At 38.4% G+C, this 23514-nt stretch overlaps 1 protein-coding gene and 1 pseudogene across 2 annotated transcripts in view; one reads left to right on the top strand and one right to left on the bottom strand.

The window, feature by feature from the left end:
- The window catches only part of ERO1B (endoplasmic reticulum oxidoreductase 1 beta), a 66519-nt gene that overhangs the window by 41619 nt on the left and 1386 nt on the right, over positions 1–23514 (bottom strand). The window contains exon 2 of one of the 2 annotated variants that reach the window (XM_024252286.3): positions 12694–12813. The exons of the other annotated variant lie outside the window; for it this stretch is intronic. Coding sequence (XP_024108054.1) covers positions 12694–12813 — 120 coding nt within the window. The remainder of the gene's footprint in view (positions 1–12693; positions 12814–23514) is intronic. 2 annotated transcript variants of the gene reach the window in all.
- LOC112130836 (U2 spliceosomal RNA) lies at positions 10082–10261 on the top strand (annotated as a pseudogene).

Here is a 23514-nt window from a genome sequence, read left to right as displayed (position 1 = left end):
CACTGAGGTAAGGAGTGCAATGCATGAACAAACTGAGAATGTCAACAAAGAGGTAGAAAATATTTTAAAAATATCAACAGAAATCACTGAGCTGAAGAACACAATAGCCAAACTAAAAAAATTCAATAGAGGGGTCCAACAGCAGACTAGATCAAGCAGAAGAAAGGATTAGCAAACTTGAAGACAGTTCACTGGAAATCATCCAATCTGAAGAACAAAAAGAAAAAAGAATGAAAAAGAGTGAAGACAGCCTAAGGGACTCATAGGAGACCACCAAGCAGAATTACACACATTATCAGAGTACCAGAAGAAGAAAGAAAAAAAGGGACAAAAAAAATTCAAAGAAAAAGTGGCAGAACACTTCCCAAGTCTGGGGAAGGAAACAGAAAGCCAGATCCCTCCTGTTAGCTTGCTTATGATGAAAGAAAGAAAGAAGGACAGAAAGAGAGAGAGAGAAAGAAAAAAAAGAAAAATGAAGCAAAAAAAAAAAAAAACCCAGCGAGATCCAGGAAGTTCAATGAAAACTTGATAGGAGGAATCCGAAGAGACTCACGCACCAAGAGACATTATTATCAAATTGTCAAAAGTTAAAGACAGAGAAAATATTGAAAGCTGCAAGGGAAAAGTGAGTTGTTACAAACAACGGAACTTCCAATAAATTACAGGCAAAATTTTCAACAGAAACCTTGTAGGCCAGAAAGGAGTGGAATGTTAGATTCAAAAAGCCAAAAGAAAGGGAAGAAAAAAAAAATTGTCAACCAAAAATACTATATCCAGTGATCCTGTTCTTCAAAAACAAAAGGTGAAATAAAAACTTTCTCAGACAAAACATAAGGAAATTTATCACCACTAGACCTGCCTTATGAGAAATGCTAAAAGGATCCTTTAAGCTGAAGAAAAATGCTGCCAACTAGCAATATTAAAAACATATGAAAACGGCCAGGTGCAGGGGGCTTACACCTGTAATCCCAACAACTTGGGAGGCCGAAGCGGGTGGATCACTTGAGGCCAGAAGTTCAAGACCAGCCTGGCCAACATGGTGAAACCTCGTCTCTACTAAAAAAGTACAAAAATTAGCTGGGTGTGCTGGTGCACACCTGTAATCTCAGCTACTCGGGAAGCCGAGTCAGGAGAATCACTTGAACTTGGGAGGCGGAGGTTGCAGTGAGCCAAGATCATGCCACTGCACTCCAGCCTGGGTGATAGAGCGAGACTCCATCTCAAACATAAATAAATAAATAAATTAGAAAACATAAAACTCACTAGTAAAAGTAAGCATACAGTCAAACTCAGAACACTATCATACTGTACTAGTAGTGTAAATATCAATTATTTACACTACTAAAAAGTTAAAAGACAAAATATTAAAAATAAAGAACTATAGCTATAATACACTACACAAACTATACAAGATATAAGACATGTCCTTAAAAACAAATTGGGGCAGGGAGGCAAGTAAAAGTATAGCATTTATGCAAGTGATCAAAGTTAAGTCAGTATCAGCTGAGAACAGCCTGCTACTAACACAAGACGTATGTAGGTCTCATGGTAACTACAAAGCAAAAACCTTTAGTAGTTGCAGAAAAGATAAAAGATTCAAGGCATACCACTACAAAAAAATGATCAAACCGCGAACGAAAACAGCAAGAGAGGAGGAGAGAACAAAGGAATTACAGATTAACAAAAAAAGCAATTAACAGAATGGCAATAGTAAGTCCTTACCTATCAATGATTACTTTGAATGTAAATGGATTAAATTATCCAATCAAAAGACATCAAGTGGCTGAATGAGTTAAAAAATAAAACCTAACTATATGCTGCTTATAAAAGATTTGCTTCACCTCTAAGGACACACACAGACTGAAAAGATAGAAAAAGATGTTCTATGCAACTAGAAATCAAAAGAGCAGGGGTAGCTATCCATATGTCAGACAAAATAGACTTCAAGTCAAACATGTAAAAAGAGATAAGGTCATTTAAAATGATAAGGGGGTCAATTTATCAAGAAGTGACAAAAACTAAATATATATGCACCCAGCTTCAGAAAAGGTAAATATATAAAGCAAATATTAATAGCTTTGAAGAGAGAGATAAACAGCAATACAATAAGACTTCAATACTCCACTTTCAACATTAGATCATCTAGACAGAAAAAAATTCAATGAGGAAACACTGGACTTGAACTACACTTTAGACCAAATGGCCCTACCAGATATTTTATAGAATATTCCATACAACAGTAACAGAATATACATTCTTCTCAGTGCATATGGAACATTCTCCAGGATAGAGCATGTTAGGCCACAAAACAAGTCTTAACAAATTTAAGAACACTGAAATCATACGAAGTATCTTTTCTGACCACACTAACATGAAACTAGAAATTAGTAATCAATGAAACCAAAGTTTTTTTTAAAGATAAACAAAATAGACAAACCTTTAGCTAGACTAACAAAGAAAAAGAGAAGATGTCAACAAAATCAGAATTAAAGAAGAGACATTACAACTGGTATCAAAGAAAAAGAGACTACTAATCACGACTATATTCCAATAAATTGGATAACCTAGAAGAAATGAAGATATTACTAGAAACATGCAGCCTACCAAAGCCGGAGTAAGGAAGTAATGAAAATCTGAATAGGCCAATAATAATTAAGGAGACTGATTCAATAAAAAGTATCTTATCAAAGAAAGACCAGGCACTGGGCACAGTGGCTCATGCCTGTAATCTCAGCACTTTGGGAAGCTAAGGCAGGTGGATCACCTGAGGTCAGGTCAGGAGTTCAAGACCAGCCTGGACAACATGGTGAAACCCTGTCTCTATTAAAAATACAAAAATTAGCTGGGTGTGGTGGCGTAGGCCTATAATCCCAGCTACGTGAGAGGCTGAGGCAGGAGAATCACTTGAACCCAGGAGATGGAGGTTGCAATGAGCTGAGATCGCGCCACTGCACTCCAGCCTGGGTGACAGAGCAAAAAAAAAAAAAAGAAAGACCAGGACCTCATGGCTTCACTGCTGAATTCTACCAAACATATAAAGAATAGCAATCAATCCTTAAACTTTTCAAAAAAATTGAAGAGAAGGTAATACTTCCAAACTCATTTTAGAAAGCCAGTATTTACCTGATTTCAAAGCCAGACAAAAACACTACAAAAAAAAAAAAAAAGGAAACTATAGACCAACAGCCCTGATGGAAAAAAATGCAAAAATCCTTAATAAAATATTAATGAACCAAATCCAACAGCATATTAAAAAGATCATTCACCATGATCAAGTGAGATTTATCCCGGAGATGCAAGAGTAGTTTGAAATACATAAATCAATAAAAATAATACACATTCAGAAAATTAAAGACAAAAGCCACATGATTATTTTGATAGATGCAGAAAAAACATATGACAAAATTCAACATCTTTTCATGATAAAAACTACCCCCAAAAAATAAGGTATGGAAAAAATGTACCCCAGCATAATAAAGGTCATATACCCATAGCTAACATCATACTCAGTGGTGAAAACTGAAAAGCTTTTCCTGTAAGATTAGAAAAAAGACAAGAATGCCCACTCTCGCCACTTCTATTCAACATAGTACCGGAAGTTCTAGTCAGAGCAATAAGGCAAGAAAAAGAAATAAAAGACATCTACATAGAAAATGAAATGAAAATGTCTGTTTGCTGATGACGTGATCTCATAGAGGGAAAACTTTAAAGACTCCACCAAAAAATCTAGTAATAAACTGGTGATAAATTCTGCAAAGTTGCAGGTTACAATGTCAGCATACAAAAGTCCATTGCATTTCTATACACTAACAATGAACAATCCCCCCCAAAATTGAGAAAACAATCATATTTACAATAACATCAAGAAATGAAATAGTTGTAACTTTAACCAAGGAGGTGAAAGATCTATGCACTAAAAACTAAAACGCTAATGAAAGAAACTGAAGACATAAATAAGTGGAAAGATATCCCATATTCACTGATTGGAAGAATTAAATTGTTAAAATGTCCATATCACCTAAAGTGATCTACAGATTCAATATAATTCCTATCAAAATTCCTATATCATTTCTTTACAGATATATAAAAAACAATCCGGCCAGGCACAGCAGCTCACATCTGTAACCCCAGCACTTCAGGAAGCAGAGGTGGGAGGATCAGTTGAGGTCAGTACAAGGTTTTCAAGGCTACAGTGAGCTATGACTGTGCTACTGCACTCCAGCCCAGGCAACAGAGCAAGACTCTGTCTCAAAAAAAAAAAAACAAAAACAAAAACAAACAAACAAACAAAGAACAATCCTAAAATTTGTATGGAACCAGAAATGACTCTGAATAGCCAAAGCGATCATGAGCAAAAAATCTACAGGTGGACTCATTGCACACTGTGATTTCAAAATATATTACAAAGCTACTGTAATCAAAACAGCATGGTACTGGCATAAAAATAGACACATCAACCAATGGAATAAGTTAGGAAGCCCAGAAATAAACCTAAGAATCCCAAGTATGTATGGTCAATTGATTTTTGGCAAAAGTGCCAAGAACACACAACAGGGAAAGGATAGTCTCTTTAATAAATTGTTGGGAAAACTGGATATTCACATTCACAGGAATGAAGCTGGATCCTTACCTCATACAAAATGCTCTTTCCCCAGGTATTCACATTGCTTGCTTTCTCACACTCTTTAGGTCTTCCTGAAATGGCATCTTTTCAGTCTTTGTTTATTTGTTTGTTTTTTTGAGACAGGGTCTCACTCTGTCACCCAGGCTGGAGTACAGTGGTGCAATCTCAGTTCACCACAACCTCTGCCTCCCAGGCTCAAGTGATTCTCCTGCCTCAGCCTCCCAAGTAGCTGGGATTACAGTTGCACATCACTACTGCCTGACTAATTTTTTTTGTATTTTTAGTAGAGATGGGGTTTCACCATGTTGGCCAGGCTGGTTTTGAACTCCTGACCTCAAATGATCCACTAGCCTCGGCCTCCCAAAGTGCTGGGATTATGAGCGTGAGCCACCATGCCCAGCCCTGCTGTTTTAAGCTGCTAAATTTAAAGCTAATTTTTTAATTCAGCAACAGAAATACATGGTGCAAGGAGTGGACTGCGGTAGACACTGTAACATACTACTCAGATCACCCTTCAAGAATAAAGGGGTTGTAATTACCTCAGTTGTGGAAATGTTGCAGGTAGACAACCTCAGGTGAAAAGAACCACCTTACCCAAGACTGGATCCTTATTTCCTCTGGTGGCCTTCATCCAATGACCAACTGATGGAGAGATATAAAGGCCTAGAGCTCTCGCCCCAAATGAGGACTAACTCGGAAGGGTTATTCCATCTTAAGAATTCCCCACAGGCTTACCTGAGGTTTCCACTGAGGCTGCATCACAGCTTGACATCTCCCTTTGCCCAATCCTGATTCCCTGCCTTCCCCAAACTGTTGGTCCCAAGAGGAGTCCCTAACTAAGCTCTTGTACACTTATCACTGTCTCAGCATATGCTTCCTAGAGAACCTAACCTGTGACAACTTGTCTAACTCCAGGAAAATAAACAAAAACTTCAGTTTTGTTGTTGTTGTTTTTTTGGGGGGGATGAAGTCTTGCTCTGTCACCCAGGCTGGAGTGCAGTGGCATGATCTCAGCTCACAGCAACCTCCACCTCCCAGGTTCAAGCGATTCTCCCACCTCAGCCTCCCAAGTAGCTGGGATTACAAGCACACTCCACCACGCCTGGCTACTTTTTTGTATTTTTAGTAGAGATGGGGTTTCACCAGGTTGGCCAGGCGGGTCTCCAACTTCTGACCTCAAGTGATGCACCCACCTCGGCTCCCAAAGTGCTGGGATTACAGGTGTGATCCACTGCACCAGGCCAAAATTCAGTATTTTTATTAGGATCACATTAAATTTACATCTTAACTAAGGGAGAATTAAAATTGTTAGGCTACAAAGGATATCTTTCCATTTGTTCAAATCTACTTTTTTGTCTTTCAAGAATGTTTTAAAGCTTTCCTCCTTTAGGTTTTGCATACTTCTTGATGTACTTATTCCTATAGATCTTATCTGTTTTATCGCTAATATATTTTTTGTTTCATTTTGTTTGCTTTTTTTTTTTTTTTTTTTTTTTTTTTGAGTCAGTAGTATCACTATGTTGCCTAGGCTTGTCTCAACCTCCTGGGCTCAAGCGATACTTCCAGCTAAGTCTCCCAAGTAGCTGGGACTACAGGCATGCATCACCATGCCTGGCTTCATTGCCAATGTAAATGGTGGTTTCCTATCTGTTATAACTTCTAAATGGTTATTATTTACATTTATGAAGATATTGACTTTTTGTATATCAAGTTTATGGCTTGCTATATTAACATATATTTTATTGTTTTTATTATTGATTCTTTTGCCTTTTTCACATATAACTTTTTTCATGTAACTATATTTTTTTATTTTTGAGACAGAGTCTCACTGTCACTCAGGCTGGAGTGCAGTGGCGTGATCTTGGCTCACTGCAACCTCTACCTCCTGGGTTCAAGCAATTCTCATGCCTCTGCCTGCCCCCCGACCAGTAGCTGGGATTACAGGCACATGCCACCATGCCCAGCTAGTTTCTTGTATTTTTAGTGGAGACAGGGTTTTGTCATGTTGACCAGACTAGTCTCGAACTCCTGGCCTCAACTGATCCACTTGCCTCAGCCTCCCAACCTGCCAGGATTACAGGCAGAAGCCACCATGCCCAGGCAACTTTTTTCATTTATAAATGGAAATAGCTATACTTATTCCTTCAAAATCTGTATGCCTCTCCATTGTCACTTATTAGTAGGAGGTAAATAATGTATACACGTGGGCATAGAATGTGGAGTAATAGTCACTGGAAACTCAGAAGGGTGGGGTGGGCCAGGCATGGTGGCTCATGCATATCATCCTAGCACTTTGAGAGGCCAAGGTGGGCAGATCACTTGAGATCAGGAGTTCAAGACGAACCTGGCAACATGGTGAAACCCCATCTGTACTATAAATATAAAAATTAGCCACGCATGGTGGCACACACCTGTAGTCCCAGCTACTTGGGAGTCCTGAGGCAGGAGAATCACTTGGACCCAGGAGGTGGAGATTGCAGTGAGTCGAGATCACACCACAGCACTCCAGCTTGGGCAACAAAGGTGAGACTGTCTCCAAAAAAAAGAAGGATGGGAGGGGAGTAAGGGATGAGAAATTTCATAAGGGGTACAATGCACACTATTCGGGTGATGGTTCCATTAAAAGCCCGGGCTTCACCACTAGGCAATATATCCATGTAACAAAACTGCACTTGTACCCCTTAAATTTATACAAAAAAAAGTAAAATAAAATTTTATGGCTCTAGTTATTTTTTTCTCTTTTTTTTTAAATCAGAGCCATCACACTGGATAGTCGTTTTTTTCTTATTTAACTGTGCTGGGTAGTATATCCAACAGTTAATGGAGATAGTGGGTATCCTTGTCTTGGTTCCTGACCTAAGTGAGAATTCCTCTAGTGTTTCCCCATATGCAAGACATGTTAGCTATGCTGATGTTGGGACTGAAATCATCATGTTAAGCAATATACATCATTCTTATTATTTTAAAAATCAGGAGCACATATTGAATTTTGTTGATGATCAACATCAATGCAAGAATCATCCTTGCATTCTTGGAATAAAATCTATTTGGTCATGATTTTACATATATGTACATTTGTGCTTGTATATATATGTGCACTCAAAACTTAGGCATCATTCTTGATTTCACTTCTATCATCATACTTCACACTCAACTCATCAGAAAAGCTTGCTGGTGTTACCTTTTGTGTACAACCCTAATTTGATCATTTTCTACATTTTTCAGCTGTAGCATTCTATTGCAAATCTGTATTGTTTTTATATGAACTAACGCAATAGTCTCCTAAATGGTTCCTCTATTTCTTGTATTTTTTGCACAAAAATCCCTTCAGTAGTTTCTTATCCTGCTTAAAATAAAATCCAGCATGCTTACGTGGTCAATAAGGTCCTACTGTTTTTTAAATCTGGTGCCTACCTATATTTCCAACTCTCCCTCTCATTCACTTTCCTCTAGCTATACCAGCTTTCTGCCTGTTCAACACATCAAGCTTATTTCTATCTCAAGACCATTTACTTGGTATTCTACATCTTTTCCCTGGAATGTTCTTTCCTCAAACCTTCTCATGGCTCTTTCACATTAGGTAGGACTTTGCTCAAATGTTACATTAGCATAAATACCTTATTTTCCCAAATACTTTCTTTAATGTACGGCTACCTACCTCTCCCACCCTCCAATTCCCCAATATTCATTCTCTCCTACTTTACTTTTCTCCATAGAACTTACCTTATAAGCATCTGAAATTATATTTTATTGTTTACTTGTTTATTGTTTGTCTCTCTTATCAGAAAAGTTTTGTCTTATTCACTACTGTATCCATAGTACCTGACACAAACTAATCATTCAATAAATATTTAGTGCATAAAGGAATGGAATAAGTAAAAAAGAGAAGTTAGAAATACCATCTACAGCAGCCAACTGCCCAACTGCATAAAGGCAGACTGTTACCTCCACCTGTATTCCTTGCTTGCTGAATCATGTGTTTAAAATTAACCTCTTTTTGGCTGGGCATGGTGGCTCACACCTGTAATCCCAGCACTTTGGGAGGCCAAGGCAGGTGGATCACCTGAGATCAGGAGTTGCGGACCAGCCTGGCCAACATGGTGAAACTCCGTATCTACTAAAAATATAAAAATCAGCCGGGTGTAGCGGTGTGGGCCTATAGTCCCAGCTACTCAGGAGGCTGAGGCAGGAGAATCACTTGAACCTGGGAGGCTGAGGTTGCAGTGAACCAAGATCGTACCACTGCACTCCAGCATGGGCAACAGAGCAAGACTCTGTCTCAAAAAAAAAATTAAAATTAAAAAATAATAATAACAAGTTAAATTAACCTCTTCTCTTAGCTTTTTCTTTTTAAAGCTTTCCTTTCTTTGCCACTGTTGTAGGTAGAGTATATTGAGTAAAGTATATTCCTTTTTATTTCTTTTATAGGCTGACATAACAAAAAGAGGCATAGATATCACCCAAATATTCTAGAGTTAGAGCTGAATGCATTAACTAGATCACGGCATTAACCCTCCTCTGTGAGAGGGTATGAGCATGTTTTGGTTTCATACGGAATAATTTCACTGTGTTGATCACAACATTTTTAAACTGCATGTGTAAGAGGAAGAACAAGATTGTTCAGTAGCCAAGAGCCACATTGTCACTTTTGCCTATCCAAGTTCCATTATTCCTTCTTTTGTAACAATCCCTAATTTCCCTTTGGGAAACAATGACTCCACTTTTACTCATGCAAATGAGACTGTTAACCAAGGTGTCCTTCCTTCTTTTGGTCCAGGGGGTCATATGACCCTATCCGGACAGAAATACAACTCTTGCATAAAGTTTGGAAAATATGGGAAAATAGTTAATTGGATACAAAATCCCAGTGGTTCCTTAAAGAAAATGGTCATTAGTTCCAGCTTTAGTTTTACCTTTCCTGAAGTATGCTCCCTCAGCTTGTCTTTCAATTTTGTTAGCTACTTCATATCTTTTCTTAATAAAACTTCTGTTTTGTTTGTTAGCCAACAAAAATCCCCTACCTGGAATACCTAAACTATTACTGCTTCGTTTGAAAAATGTGACTAATATTGAGAAAATTTTGGTGTGAAGATTAAATGAGATATTCATTCAAACATCCAAATATTTGAGTACTTCTACTGACCGAGCCTGCTAGGGATAGAGAAACAGAAGATATAAACCCAAAGTGAAGGAGTGAAAGAGTGAGGGACATAACATTATGCAGAGATGTGAACCGGACCTCTTGTGAAGAGATGGTTTTTGATACAAGAAACACTTCCCCCACTGTATTACATTGAGCCATATGAAACTGGCATGTTCAACCATTTTTGAAATATAAAAGTAAAAATTTCATATAGTTCAATGTTATGGTAGAAAAGAAACAAGAGAAAGCAGCTACAAATGCACTTAGATTTATAGATTTAGTGGTGGGAATTTAAAGAAGCACCTGTCTCTCCAATTGCTTCTCGGCCTTTTGGCTAAGATCAAGTGAAGTATCTGTTAATACCTGATATGTCCTCTATCCGAGAACAATATATTAAATGGATTTTTGGAGTAGGGAGATGGAATAGGAGCTTGCTCCATCCACTCCTCGCATCAACCTGGTATTGCAGTACTTCCACGAACGGTGCACCCCTCCAGAAAAAAAAAAAAAAAAAAAGAAGCACATGTCTTATTCGTATGTAAAATGCCTAGAGTAACAGACACTCAATAGTTGATTTAGGTATAGATTACTCTTTGAAATAAATTCATGAAATATGCTTTCCTAAAGGATTTTGTACAGAGGAGAAACATACATCACCTTTTTTGGATATTCCTGGTGCTGATAAGAGAGATGTGTTCCCAAATCTTTAATTCTCTTATTTATTATCTTTCTGCACAAGATACTAGATTTTTTTTTAATCCGCAAAAATATTTAATTTGACCAGCCTAGCCAACATGGTGAAACCTCGTCTCTACTAAAAATACAAAAATTAGCCAGGCGTGGTGGTGGGTGCCTGTAATCCCAGCTACTAGGGAGGCTGAGGCAGGAGAATTGCTTGAACCCGGGAGACAGAGGTTGCAGTGAGCTGAGATCACACTACTGCACTCCAGCCTGGGGGACAGAGTAAGACTCCGTCTATAAAAAACAAAAAAATTTAATTTAGCTGACTTAAGCCTAGGAAACAAATACACACACACACACACACACACACACACACACACACACACACACATATATATATAGAGAGAGAGAGAGAGAGAGAGATCACTTGAGGCCAGGAATTCGAGATCGGCCTGGACAAACATGGCAAGACCCTGTCTCTAACAAAAGCAAAAACAAAAACCAACATATATTATTAAATAATAAAATATATATATATTTAGGCCAGGCACAGTGACTCACACCTGTAATCCCAGCACTTTGGGAGGCCGAGGCAGGTGGACCACCTGAGGTCAGGAGTTTGAGACCAGCCTGGCCAATATGGCGAAACCCCGTCTCTACTAAAAATACAAAAACTAGCCAAGTATGGTGGCAGGTGCCTGTAATCCCAGCTACTCAGAAGGCTGAAGCAGAAGAATCGCTTGAAGCCAGGAGGCGGAGGTTGCAGTGAACTGAGATGGAGCCACTGCACTCCAGCCTGGGCAACAGAGCGAGACTCTGTCTAAAAAAAAAATTAATTTAGCTGACGTAAGTCTAGGAAACAAAAAGATAGATGGATAGATAGATAGATCGATCAATCGATAGATCACCTGAGGCCAGGAATTTGAGATCAGCCTGGGCAAACATGGCAAGACCCTGTCTCTAAAAAAAGCAAAAACAAGGCCGGGCACGGTGGCTCATGCCTGTAACCCCAGCACTTTGGGAGGCCACGGCGGGCAGATCATGAGGTCAGGAGATCGAGACCATCCTGGATAACATGGTGAAATTCCGTCTCTACTAAAAATACAAAATATTAGCCATGCGTGGTGGCAGGTGCCTGTAGTCCCAGCTACTTGGGAGGCTGAGGCAGGAGAATGGCGTGAACCTGGGAGGTGGAGCTTGCAGTGAGCTGAGATCGCGCCACTGCACTCCAGCCTGGGCGACAGAGTGAGACTCTGTCTCGAGAAAAAAAATAAAAGCAAAAACATATATATATTATTAAATAATAAAATATATATATTTAGACCGGGTGCAGTGACTCACACCTGTAATCCCAGCACTTCGGGAGGCCGAGGCAGGTGGATCACCTGAGATCAGGAGTTTGAGACCAGCCTGGCCAATATGGCGAAACCCCGTCTCTACCAAAAATACAAAAACTAGCCAGGTGTGGTGGCGGGCGCCTGTAATCCCAGCTACTCAGAAGGCTGAGGCAGAAGAATCGCTTGAAGCCAGGAGGCAGAGGTTGCAGTGAGCTGAGATTGTGCCACTGCACTCCAGCCTGGGTGACAGAGCAAGACTTCATCTCAAACATAGTAAGAATAATAAAAAATTAAATAAAATAAAATGTTGTTCTAAAATTTAAAACACTGTTCTTTTGAATATTGCCTTACTGCTATATTTAAAGATTGCTGCTGCCTTTAAACTATCACCGGTTATTTTGTAAAGGTCTAGAGTAGACTATTACTAGATTTAAGAACCAATTCTGGAGTATTACTGTCGGTAGTGGTCTACTTGAAGCCTCAGCCTGTTTTGCCAGCCCTCTCAGAAAGAGGTCCAACAAAGATGCTGCTGTGGTCCTTTCCACTGCTAACAATGCTAGCACACTGCCATCAGCACAACTCAAAGGCTGAGTAGGTGTGTCCAGATGGCAGAACTATGTTATAAGAGAGGCTGACAAAATAAGTCTGTGGCATTTTCAGCTTCTGTAGAGAGAGTAGTCTCTGCCTAAAAACCAAAACTGAAAAATGAGGAACTCCCCATACAAAGGAAGGGGGCTAAGATTTGTACTGTTTAAAAAGATCAATAGGTTTTCACTACAATACATAATAAATTCAATGATGAAAGATATACACAGGGTGCTGAGAGGAACTGAAATGGGCTTTCAAAAGGATCACAAAGGTCACATATAAACCTTTGATATCAACAGAATAAAAAATTACAACCTTACCTTGTAATAACGAAAATAGTCTCTCTCTTGCAATTTTTTTATTTTGGGGAAGATTTTGTACGTATTGAAGTTATCGATGCTGTCAATATCACACAAGCAATCATCCAGAACTCCAGTGACCTAGAATTTATATAATTTAAAATACGTAAACTACTGATGTTTCAACCTTAACAAATCTACACTATTATATAAAAATGTAATTTATTCATTCAAGTTAGCCGGTACTTGCTGATTAAGATATAACATTAAAGCAGTCAACTTACTTTTTACTGTGGTCAATGAAATAAAAAACAATAGAAAGATCAGCTATACCCATTTGGAAGAACATTTTTCTTTAGCACTTGAAGACTATTGAATTCGCCTTCCTCTACTTAAACATATATGAAATCCAGGTGGCCACTGGAATACCAAAGCAATATCTTCCCAAACTAACTTAGAAGTTACAGACTGTAATAATATTGCTGTAATAACCCATGTCTTTTATCTTTCCTTTAGGTGGCCATTTATGGAACACTTACATGATAGGCACAGTACTAAGAGCTTTATATTATCTCATTTCCTCTTTAAAAGTATTCCATGAATGAGGTATTATAATCTTCATATTACATATAAGGAAATTAAGGTTTAGCAGCCTTATAGTAATTTTTCCAAAGTAGAAATGGAACTTATTCCCAATCTATCAGACTTTAAAATCTATGATCTTATCCACTATTCAAAGATTATTTGCTAATCCAAGAAGAGAAATTGGTATTTACAAAGTAAATTTAGAGTCCCAAAATTCCATAAAACAAACTTCGGCTAAATTAAAAATAGAACTCATTGACTGATATGCACAACCTGGATTTATCTTCCAGGAATTATCCTGAATGGAAAAGCCAAGCCAAAAGGTTACACACTATATGATTCCATTTACAGAACACTTTTTAAACGAAAAAATTTTAGAAATGGAAAGCATATTATTTGTTGCCAGGGATTAGGGACTCGGGTAGGGGATGGAAGGTGGGGTATGTAGGGTAGGAAGGAAATAGTGTGGTTATAAAAGGGCAACAGAAGGAATATTTGTGGTGACAAAACTGTTCAGTATTTTGACTGTGATGGTGAATACATGAACCTATGTAAGTGATAAAACTATATGGAACTAATACATACACACGCAAACAAAACGAGTAAAACTGGGAGAATCTGAACAAGATCAGTAGATTCTATCACTGTCAATGTCCCAATTATAACACTGTACTACATGTTTACAGGATGTTACCATTCGGATAAATAGATAAAGAGTATATGGGATTTCTGTGTTATTTCTTGCAACTGCATATGAACTTACAACTAAAATTTTCAAAAAACAAAAAATGGGTCTCAGCCTGTTAAAGGTTATTTATATGGTCCATAGGCGGAATATATGCAAGTAATGATCAGAAAATGGAAACCAGTCCTTGCAAGCTGTTTCATTCTCATTCTCTCTCCCTAGGAGTATAAATGTGTCCCCAGACTCCCTTCAACAGAGTTAGGGCTATATTATCTTGAGATAAGTGATCGTTATCAAGAATTTTGGCTCTAGAGTTATATTTACTTTGCTGTCCGACTCACTAGGATCCTGTCACTAACTCCCAAATTTCATTCCATTGCTCTCACTACTTACAAGACTGCGAGTTCTATTTTTTCCTTCCTCCCCAGCCAGCCTGAAATATGTTAGTAAAGACTTCAAATGCTAGCCCCTAAATAGGAAAAAAATACAAACCAAAAAGCTCTCTAGGTTTTAAAAATATTTTATCTAGTGATTGTTCTATATATATATACACTTCTTTAAAACATTTATATATATAATGTTCCTTATAATTTATATATTATATATAAATTATATATAAATATAATTTTTATATATAAATTATTATATAATTTATATATATTTATATATATAATAAATACTTCTTTAAAACATTTACATATATATAAAATTAAATAACAAAATAAATACTGCCAGTATCCCTTAAGCTCCTCTTTAACTACATCTACCTCCCTCTCCCTAAAGGTAGAAATAAATCTTGTTTTTGTTTTGTTATCAATTTTTCCTTTTCTGGTAATGCATCCCTAAACAATATGCTTGAGTTTTTTTGCTCTTTCTTATAAATTTTTCTTAAATTGTTGACTTTTAGTTTATAAAGCACCATATTTTACTTCTTTAAAACATTTTAATTGTGGTAGGGGATGGGTTAACAAAGTTGCCATGTACATATCTGTAACCTTTAAAAGACTACTGAGACAGAAACCTGTGTATCACCAAAAACTTTTTAAATACTGCCAGTATCATATTAAAAAGTAAAACAAAAAAACAGATGTTGGCAAGGATGTGGAAAAAAGGGAATGCTTATACACTGTTAGTGGGAATGTAAATTAGTTCAACACCTATGAAAAACAATATGGAGATTTATCAAAGAACTAAAAGTAGAACCATCATTTGACCCAGCAATCCCACTACCGGGTATTGATCTACCCAAAGGAAATCATTATATCAAAAAGACACCTGCACTTGAACATTTATCACGGCACTATTCACAGTAGTGAAGTCATGCAATCATCACGTAGTCAAGTGCCCATCAACGGTGGATGGAACAAAGAAAATGTGGTCCATGTACACCACGGAATACTAAGTCGCCATTTAAAAAAAATGAAATCATGTCCTTTGCAGCAGCATGGATGCAGCTGGAGGCCATTATCCTAAGTGAATTAATGCAAAAGTAGAAAATCAAATACTGCATGTTCTCACTTGTAAGTGGGAGCTAACACTGAGTATACATGAACATAAAGAACGAAATAACACTGGGGACCCCAAAAGGTGAGGAGAGAGGGGGACAAGAGCTGAAAAATTCCCTATACCCATGTAACAAACCTGCACATGTACCCCCTGAATCTTAGGAAAAAAATAAAAAATAAAAATAAATACTGCCAGTATCCTTTAAGCTTCTCTTTAATTACATCTACCTCCCTCTCCCTAAAGGTAGAAATAAATCTTGTTTTTGTTATCAATTTTTCCTTTTCTGGTAACGCATCCCTAAACAATATGCTTGAGGTTTTTTCCCCCCATTTTTGAACTTTAATATTAATGGAATCTAATGTGTGAATTTTTCTGTGATGTGCCTCTTTTGCTAACACTTTATTATGGCATCTATGATGATGAGGTTTGTAGCACCTCATTCATTTTCCCTGTTGCAACTGTTACATTTTATTAGAATATCATAATTTATCCATTCTACTCTTGATGCTTACAGTAGACAGAATGCCCCACCCCCAAGATGTCCCTAATTCCTGAAATAAGCAAATATATTATTTTTGCATGGCAAAGGGGACTTCAAAGATGTGATTAATTTAAGGATCTTGAGATGGAAAGAGTACACTGGATTATTCAGGTGAGACGAGTGTAGTTACAAAGTTCTTTACGAGAGAGGAAGGCGGGAGTGTCAGAGTCCGAGAGAGACTGGAAGATACTATACTGCTGGCTCTGAAGATGAAGAATAAAGAGGTCATAAGCCAAAAATCATGACAATATCTAGAAGCTTGAAAAGGAGCCTCCAGAAGGAAATGCAACCTTGCTGACATCTTGATTTTAACCCTGTAAATCCCATTTTCAGAATTCTGGCCCCTAGAACTACAGCATAATAAATTCATGTTGTTTTTAAGTCATTATATTTGTGGCAATTTGTCACAACAGCAATAGAAAATTACCACAATCCCTATTTAGATTGTTTTCAGATTTGGCTAAAGAACATTGCTACACAAATGTTTCTGGACACATATCCTGGTGTAAAAACACATGCAAGAGTTTCTCCAGGTTGGGCCAGGCACAATGACTCACACCTGTAATCTTAGCACTTTGGGAGGTGGACACAGGAGAACTGAGTCCAGCCTGGGCAACATGGCAAAACCCTGTCTCTACAAAAGTACAAAAATTAGCCAGGTCTGGTGGTGAGCACCTGCTACTCAAGAGGCTGAGATGGGAGGATCACCTGAACCCAGGGGGTCGAGGTTGCAGTGAGCCAAAATAACACCACTGCACTCCAGCTTGGGGCAAAGAGCGAGACCTTGTCTCAAAAGAAAAAAAAAAAAAGAGTTTCTCCAGGTTATATGCTTAGGAATGGAACCGCTGAAAGTATATGTTCAGCTTTTTCAGGAAATGGCAAAACGATTTCCAAAACAGTTTTACCAATTTACCAGCCCCCCAACAATGAATGGGAGTTACTGTTGAGCCATATCCTCAAGAATTTTTTTTTTTTTTTTTTTTTTTTGAGACAGTCTTACTCTGTCACCCAAGCAAGAGTGCAGGGTCACAATCTTGGCTCACTGAAACCTCCGCTTCCTGGGTTCAAGTGATTCTTGTGCCTCAGCCTCCCGAGTAGCTGGGACTACAGGCACATGCCACCATGCCCAGCTAATTTTTGTATTTTTAGTAGAGACAGGGTTTCACCATGTTGGCCAGGCTGGTCTCAAACTCCTGGCCTCCAGTGATCCGCCTGCCTCAGCCTCCCAAAGTGCTGGGATTACAGGTGTGAGCCACTGTGCCAGCCCATATCCTCACCAATATTTAATATTAATCTATGCTTTAATTTTTGCCAATCTAGTTAGCATGAAAGGTTATCTTTTTTCTTATTTGCACTAATAAGGTACAATGTTCATATGTTTTATGACACATTTGTATTTCTTCTTGTGTAAAATGTCTATTTATATCTTTGATTCACTTTTCTGTTAGGTTATCTTCTTCATACTCATCTGCAGAAATCAATACTGCTTCTTCCCTATTCTATTATATTCTTTTAGAACTCCAATTAGACGTATTAGACATTGTCACTCTATTCTCCAGGTATCTCAAGTTCTCTTTAATATTTATTATCACATTGTCTCTTTAGATTTCATTCTGAATAATTTATTTGCATCTATCTTCCATTCACTTATTCATTAATTCAGCCTATTTACTGAGGCCCAACATAAGATTTGCACTGCTTTAAGTGCTGGCGATATAAAATTAGAAGAAAAAAAAAAACAGACAAAAATCTCTGCCGTCAAGGAGTTTACATTCTCATAGGGAAAAGGGGGGTACAAAATGAATGAACAAAGTACAGAATGTCAGATGGTAATAAAGTGATATAGAAGAAAACTAGGGACTGGAAACAGACTGCAGAACCGGGGCTGCTAACCATTTAAAATAGTACAGTTACAGAAGGTGTCATGAAATTTTGGCAAGGAGCAAGACACGCAGGTATCTGGGGGGACAGCATTCCAGGCATTGGGAGTGAGTGCAAAGATCCTAATGCAGTAAGCTTGCCCCATGTTTTTGAGGAATAAGGAGGACTATGCAACAGGCAAGAAGGAGAATTAGACCACTATAAGATTTTAGCTTTTACTGAATCTGAGTTATTTTCTCACACCAACCAATTCTCCAACTCTGAGACCAACTGGGTGGTGTCCAACAATTCAATTCTGACACTATCCACCACCAGTGCAGACCCACAAATTATGGGCTGAGTCCCACAAGATGGCCCCACTCCTGACACAAATCTCAGGTCCTGAGCCACTTGTTCTTCTGACTGGCTATCAATTAGGGGTTCCTAGCACTTCCACTGCAGGTTTGATAATTTGCCAGAATGGCTCACAGAACTCAGAAAGACACTTTACTTACAGTTACCAATTATTTTAAAGGATACAACTCAGTAACAACCAAATGGAAGAGATACATTGGGCAAGCTACTAAGGCAGAGGGATGTGCAGAGCCTCCGTGCCCTCTCTCAACATGCCACCCTCCCAGTAAGTCAATGTATTCCCCAACCCAGAAGCTCATCAAATCTAGTTGTTCAAGAGTTCTTACAGAGCTAAATCTCTAGCACCCACCTCTCTCCCTTTCCTGCAGATTGGTGGGGCTAAAAGTTTCAACTTTCTAATCACTTGGGTCTTTGTAGTGACCAGCCCCCAATCCTGAGGCTATGTAGGGTCCCCGTCTTAAGTCATTTCATTACTATAAACACAAGTGTGATTGAAAGGGGCTCATTATGAGTAACAAAAGGCACTCCTATGACTCAAGAAATTCCAAGGGTTTTAAAGGGCTCTATGTCAGGAATCAGAAATAAAGACCAAATATATTTTTGGATGACACCATGTGAGACAGGAAGCCAATGGGGAGTTTTAATCAAATGGTGACAGGAATTTGGTGAGGATAGAAGGTTTCTCTTTTATATTCGTATGGTCAGGGACATTTAAGACAAGAGACATGTCAGATAAAGTGACACTTTAGCAGAAACCTAACAGAGTGAATCATATGAATACACGAGAAAAGTGTGTGCTAGGTAGAAGAAACAGTACAAAGGCTTTCAGGCAAGAATGTATCTGCCATGTTTAAGAACAACAGGGAGGCCAATTTGGCTGGAGCTTATGTATAAGTGAGGGAAGACTGGAAAAAGCAGATTTGGGGGAAAAGATCAGAAATGTGGTTTCTATATCAAGTTTGCGATATCTATCCATCCAAGTGGAGATGTCCAAAAAGAAGTTGGATACATAGATCTAAAGCTGAGAATCTTAGTCTTGGAGACTAACACTGAGAGTCCACTGTACATATGGTATTTAAAGCTAAGAGACCAGAAGAGATGACTAAGATGAAGAGAAGAAAGAGTACAAGATTTGAACCCTGAGGTTCAAATGATTAGCGCTCAAGGGCAGGGGAGGAACGAAGAAAGAATGCTAAGACAGACTGGCCCACTAGACAGGAAGACAACCAGAAAAGTTTAGTATCCAGGATGTCAGAATAAAAATTATCGTAAGGAGAGTGAGTGATGAGTTGTGAAAAAATGTCGCCAATAGGTAAAGCTGAGGTTTAAGAACAAACCATTGGTCTTAACAACAAGGAGGACATTGGTGACCTTGCCAAGAGCAGTTTCAGAGGTGTGGTAGGAGCAAAAGTCTGATTAGAATGGGCTGAAAAATAGAAGAACCAGCATAGGAAGAATAAATTAAATCTAACTCTTGAATTTTCTAGAGGGAACAGAAAAAATAGGCAAAGGCAGAAGGAATATGTGGATCAAAATATAACTTTAAAACAGTAGAATTAGCAGCATGTTTTATGATGTATAGTCTGGCTTTATCTCTTCACCCAAATCTCATGTCAAATTATAATCCCCAGTGCTGGGGAGGGGCCTGGTGGGAGGTGTTTGAACATGGGGGCGGACTTCCCCCTTGCTGTTCTCCTGATAGTGAGTTCTCATAAGATCCGGTTGTTTAAAAGTGTGCAGCACTTCCCCGATTGTAAGTTTCCTGAGGCCTCTCCAGCCATGCTTCCTGTACAGCTGTGAGTCAATTAAATCTCTTTTCTTTAAAAATTACCCAGTCTCAGGTAGTTCTTTACAGCAATACAAGAATGGACTAAGCCAGGCACAGTGGCTCATGCCTGTAATCCCAGCACTTTGGGAGGCCAAGGCAGGCAGATCACTTGAGGTCAGGAATTTGAGACCAGCCTGGTCAACATGGCAAAACCCCATCTCTACTAAAAATACAAAAATTAGCTGGGCATTGTGGCAGGAGCTTGTAATCCCAGCTACTTGGGAGGCTGAGGTATAAGAATTGCTTGAGCCTGGGAGACAAACGTTGCAGTGAGCTGAGATCGAGCCACTGCTCTCCAGCCTGGGTGACAGAGCGAGACTACTCCAGGAAAAAAAAAAAAAAAAAAGAATGGACTAATACATGATGACAGTAAAATTCTATTTGAGGAAGAAAAACTGATGATCCAGGAAAGAAAGAGAAGATTACTGGAGCCATGTCCGTGAGCAGGAAAGAAGGAATGAAACCTAACATACAAGTGAAGGGACTGCCTTTGATAAAAGCACACAGTTCATCAATGGTAACCAATAGGAAGTCCAAATATGTGGGTACAGAGACTAGTAAATGGATAGATGTGGGTTACTCTACGGAATTTCTCTTCTGATTGCTCCAATTTTAGTAAGGTATGAACTGAGAGTAAGGATAGATGAAAAGGTGATGGAGGATTAAGGAGAAAAAAAAAGACACAAAATGGTTGTCTAATTCAACAATCATTTATTCAGCTGGATATGATCAGCTATTTAATCCATCCATTGAGTTTTAAATTTCAGTTCTAGAACTTCTAATTCATTATTATTAAAATCTTTTTGGCCACTCTTTAAAATCTTTTTTCCCTTTTATACTTCAAGTTTCTTTTTATTTGGACACATTAAACATAGTGATATTAAATTATCTATCTGATAATTTCAGAACCTAAGGTCATTATGTGTTTGTTTCTGTTGTCTGTGTCTAATATCTGATTCATGGTGCCCTGTTTCCTTGTGTGTTTTGTGATATTTTACTGCTAGCTGTTTATTCTCCTTGGCACTTTATCTTCAATAATTTTTTAAGGTTTGAGTTGAAAATAAATTCCTCCAGAGGTGATGGATATTTGCTTTTATTGGTAACCCAGGGCATACAAATTTGGGACTGCTATGAATTTTCCCAGAATAAATATTTGGCTTGCAAACCTGTGTGAGGACTGCCTCATGGTTACAAATTCTCAAAGTTTCTTCCCTGCTTCTCCCAGCAAGTTTCTTTTATTCCCCTTACTTAGAATGGGTTTCATTTTTTGTTTACCTTATACTGAGGATGTAATTGTTTGAAGTCCAGGCTCCAAACAGCTACATCCTCAATATAAGGGTAAACGAGAAATGAATTATGGTGGAGCCTCCTATTAGTTTCCTCTCACAGGGCAGACACGGGGTATTTCTTGCCCACTCCACTCCATGCAACTGTTAAAGTAGCTCAAGATCTTTAGGGTTTAGGAGAAGCCCTCAGAGTAACGGACTGGTATAGCACTATTTGAGTTCTAGGTTTTTGGCTTTTCATATATTGAGGGGCTCTGTGTATTCCTCAATTTTATGCCACCTCAGAAATACATTTAGAAAAACTTATATATATCTAATTGAAATTACTTTTTAAAGGAAGATTGTTTATCACTTGTATGCACTATGTCTTTAGTTTCCAGTGCTTTACCAAAGTATATTTACATTTCATTTATACGATAATGGGGCATGAGATATACAAACGCGTATCATTTTGTGTGCTCAAAAATATTTTTCTGCTTTTATTTTGGAAGGCGATAACATTTAAAATATGTATCTCCTTAAATGACTTTGATTTCTTGTGAACAGAGGTAGTTTTCAAAAATTCTAATTCTCCCTTTATCAGTTTTCTACCAATTTATTATATGGATGAAGTCAAAGCACTGGCTGAATTCCACTTTTTGATTTTCCTATTTTCCGTCTCCTTTTCTATACTAGAGAGAACTGAAAATACCAACATACTGTATAGACCAGAAAGGGTTCCACATTAGGGCTCCACTGTAAAGTCACTCACTCAATTAAGACATTTAAGTTCTTTGAACTTCAATTACCTCAATGGTCCCACTTCGGAGAGATGTATCAAATAAAATGAGATAATGTACATGTAACCATGTTATAGATTAAAGTACTATCTAAAAGATGATCAGGCCAGGCACGGTGGCTCACGCCTGTAATCCCAGCACTTTAGGAGGCCAAGGCGGGTGGATTACCTGAGGTCAGGAGTTTGAGACCAGCCTGGCCAACATGGTGAAACCCCATCTCTACTAAAAAATACAAAATTAGCCGTGTGTGGTGGCACACACCTGTAGTCCCAGTTACTCAGGAGGCTGAGACAGAAGAATCACTTAAACCCAGGAGGTGGAGGCTGCAGTGAGCCAAGATGGTGCCACCGCACTCCAGTCTGGGCGACACAGAGCGAGACTCTGTCTCAAAAAAAAAACAAAACAGCACAGTAGAAAGTACTGCTGGCGGCCTGGGCGCGGTGGCTCACGCCTGTAATCCCAGCACTTTGGGAGGCCGAGGCAGGCAGATCACCTTAGGTCAGGAGTTCAAGACCAGCCTGGCCAACATGGCAAAACCCTGTCTCTACTAAAAAAAAAAAAACCCACAAAAATTAGCCAGGCGCAGTGGCAAGCACCTGTAATCCCAGCTACTTGGGAAGCTGAGGCAGAGGTTGCAGTGAGCCAACACATGCCATTGCACTCCAGCCTGGCCAACAGAGTGAGACACTATCTCAAAAAAAAAAAGAAAGTACTGCTGGCAACAAAAACCAAATATATTCACTTGGAAGACTGTTTGGCACAATGCTACTTCAAATATTCACAAATCTTTAACTGTTGAACTATATTTATATTCATTTGGATATAATGAAATTAAAAGTACAGGGGCAGGCCAGGCACAGTGGCTCACACCTGTAATCCTAGCACCTGGGAAGCCAAAGTAAGAGGCTCGCTGAAGGCCAGGAGTTGAAGATCAGCCTAATAACATAGTAAGTCCCCATCTCTACACAAGAATTTTAAACATACAGGTGAAATTATAAAACATTAATTACACATAATTAGTGTGGTAAATGAAAAAAATCTAAAATGAAGTTTCTAGACAGATAAGCATAAATTAATATGTGCTATATAAAAAGAGAAAATGGGAACTCTCATTTCAGAAAAATATCGAATTGTAAATTTCACTCAGAAACACTCAACTAGTGACTGGAAAATAATTTTTCCCAAGACAATTTGGAAAATTTACTTTCGTAAGTCTGCCCAGATTACCACTATCTATCTCAGTGTTTTCCAAGTGAGGTCCAAGAGGTAGTCAAAAGATAACTTTGCTACAGTTACTGTACTTGCAATGTTTGTTTAAAATGCTGATATCTGGGCCACATTCCAGATCCAATCAATACATCTGGAGGTAGGGCCAGAGAATTTGCATTTTAACTGTT

The sequence above is a fragment of the Pongo abelii genome, chromosome 1 (genome assembly GCF_028885655.2).
Source record: "Pongo abelii isolate AG06213 chromosome 1, NHGRI_mPonAbe1-v2.0_pri, whole genome shotgun sequence".
Classification (NCBI taxonomy): Eukaryota; Metazoa; Chordata; class Mammalia; order Primates; family Hominidae; genus Pongo; species Pongo abelii.
This window is presented reverse-complemented; position numbering and strand designations above follow the sequence as displayed.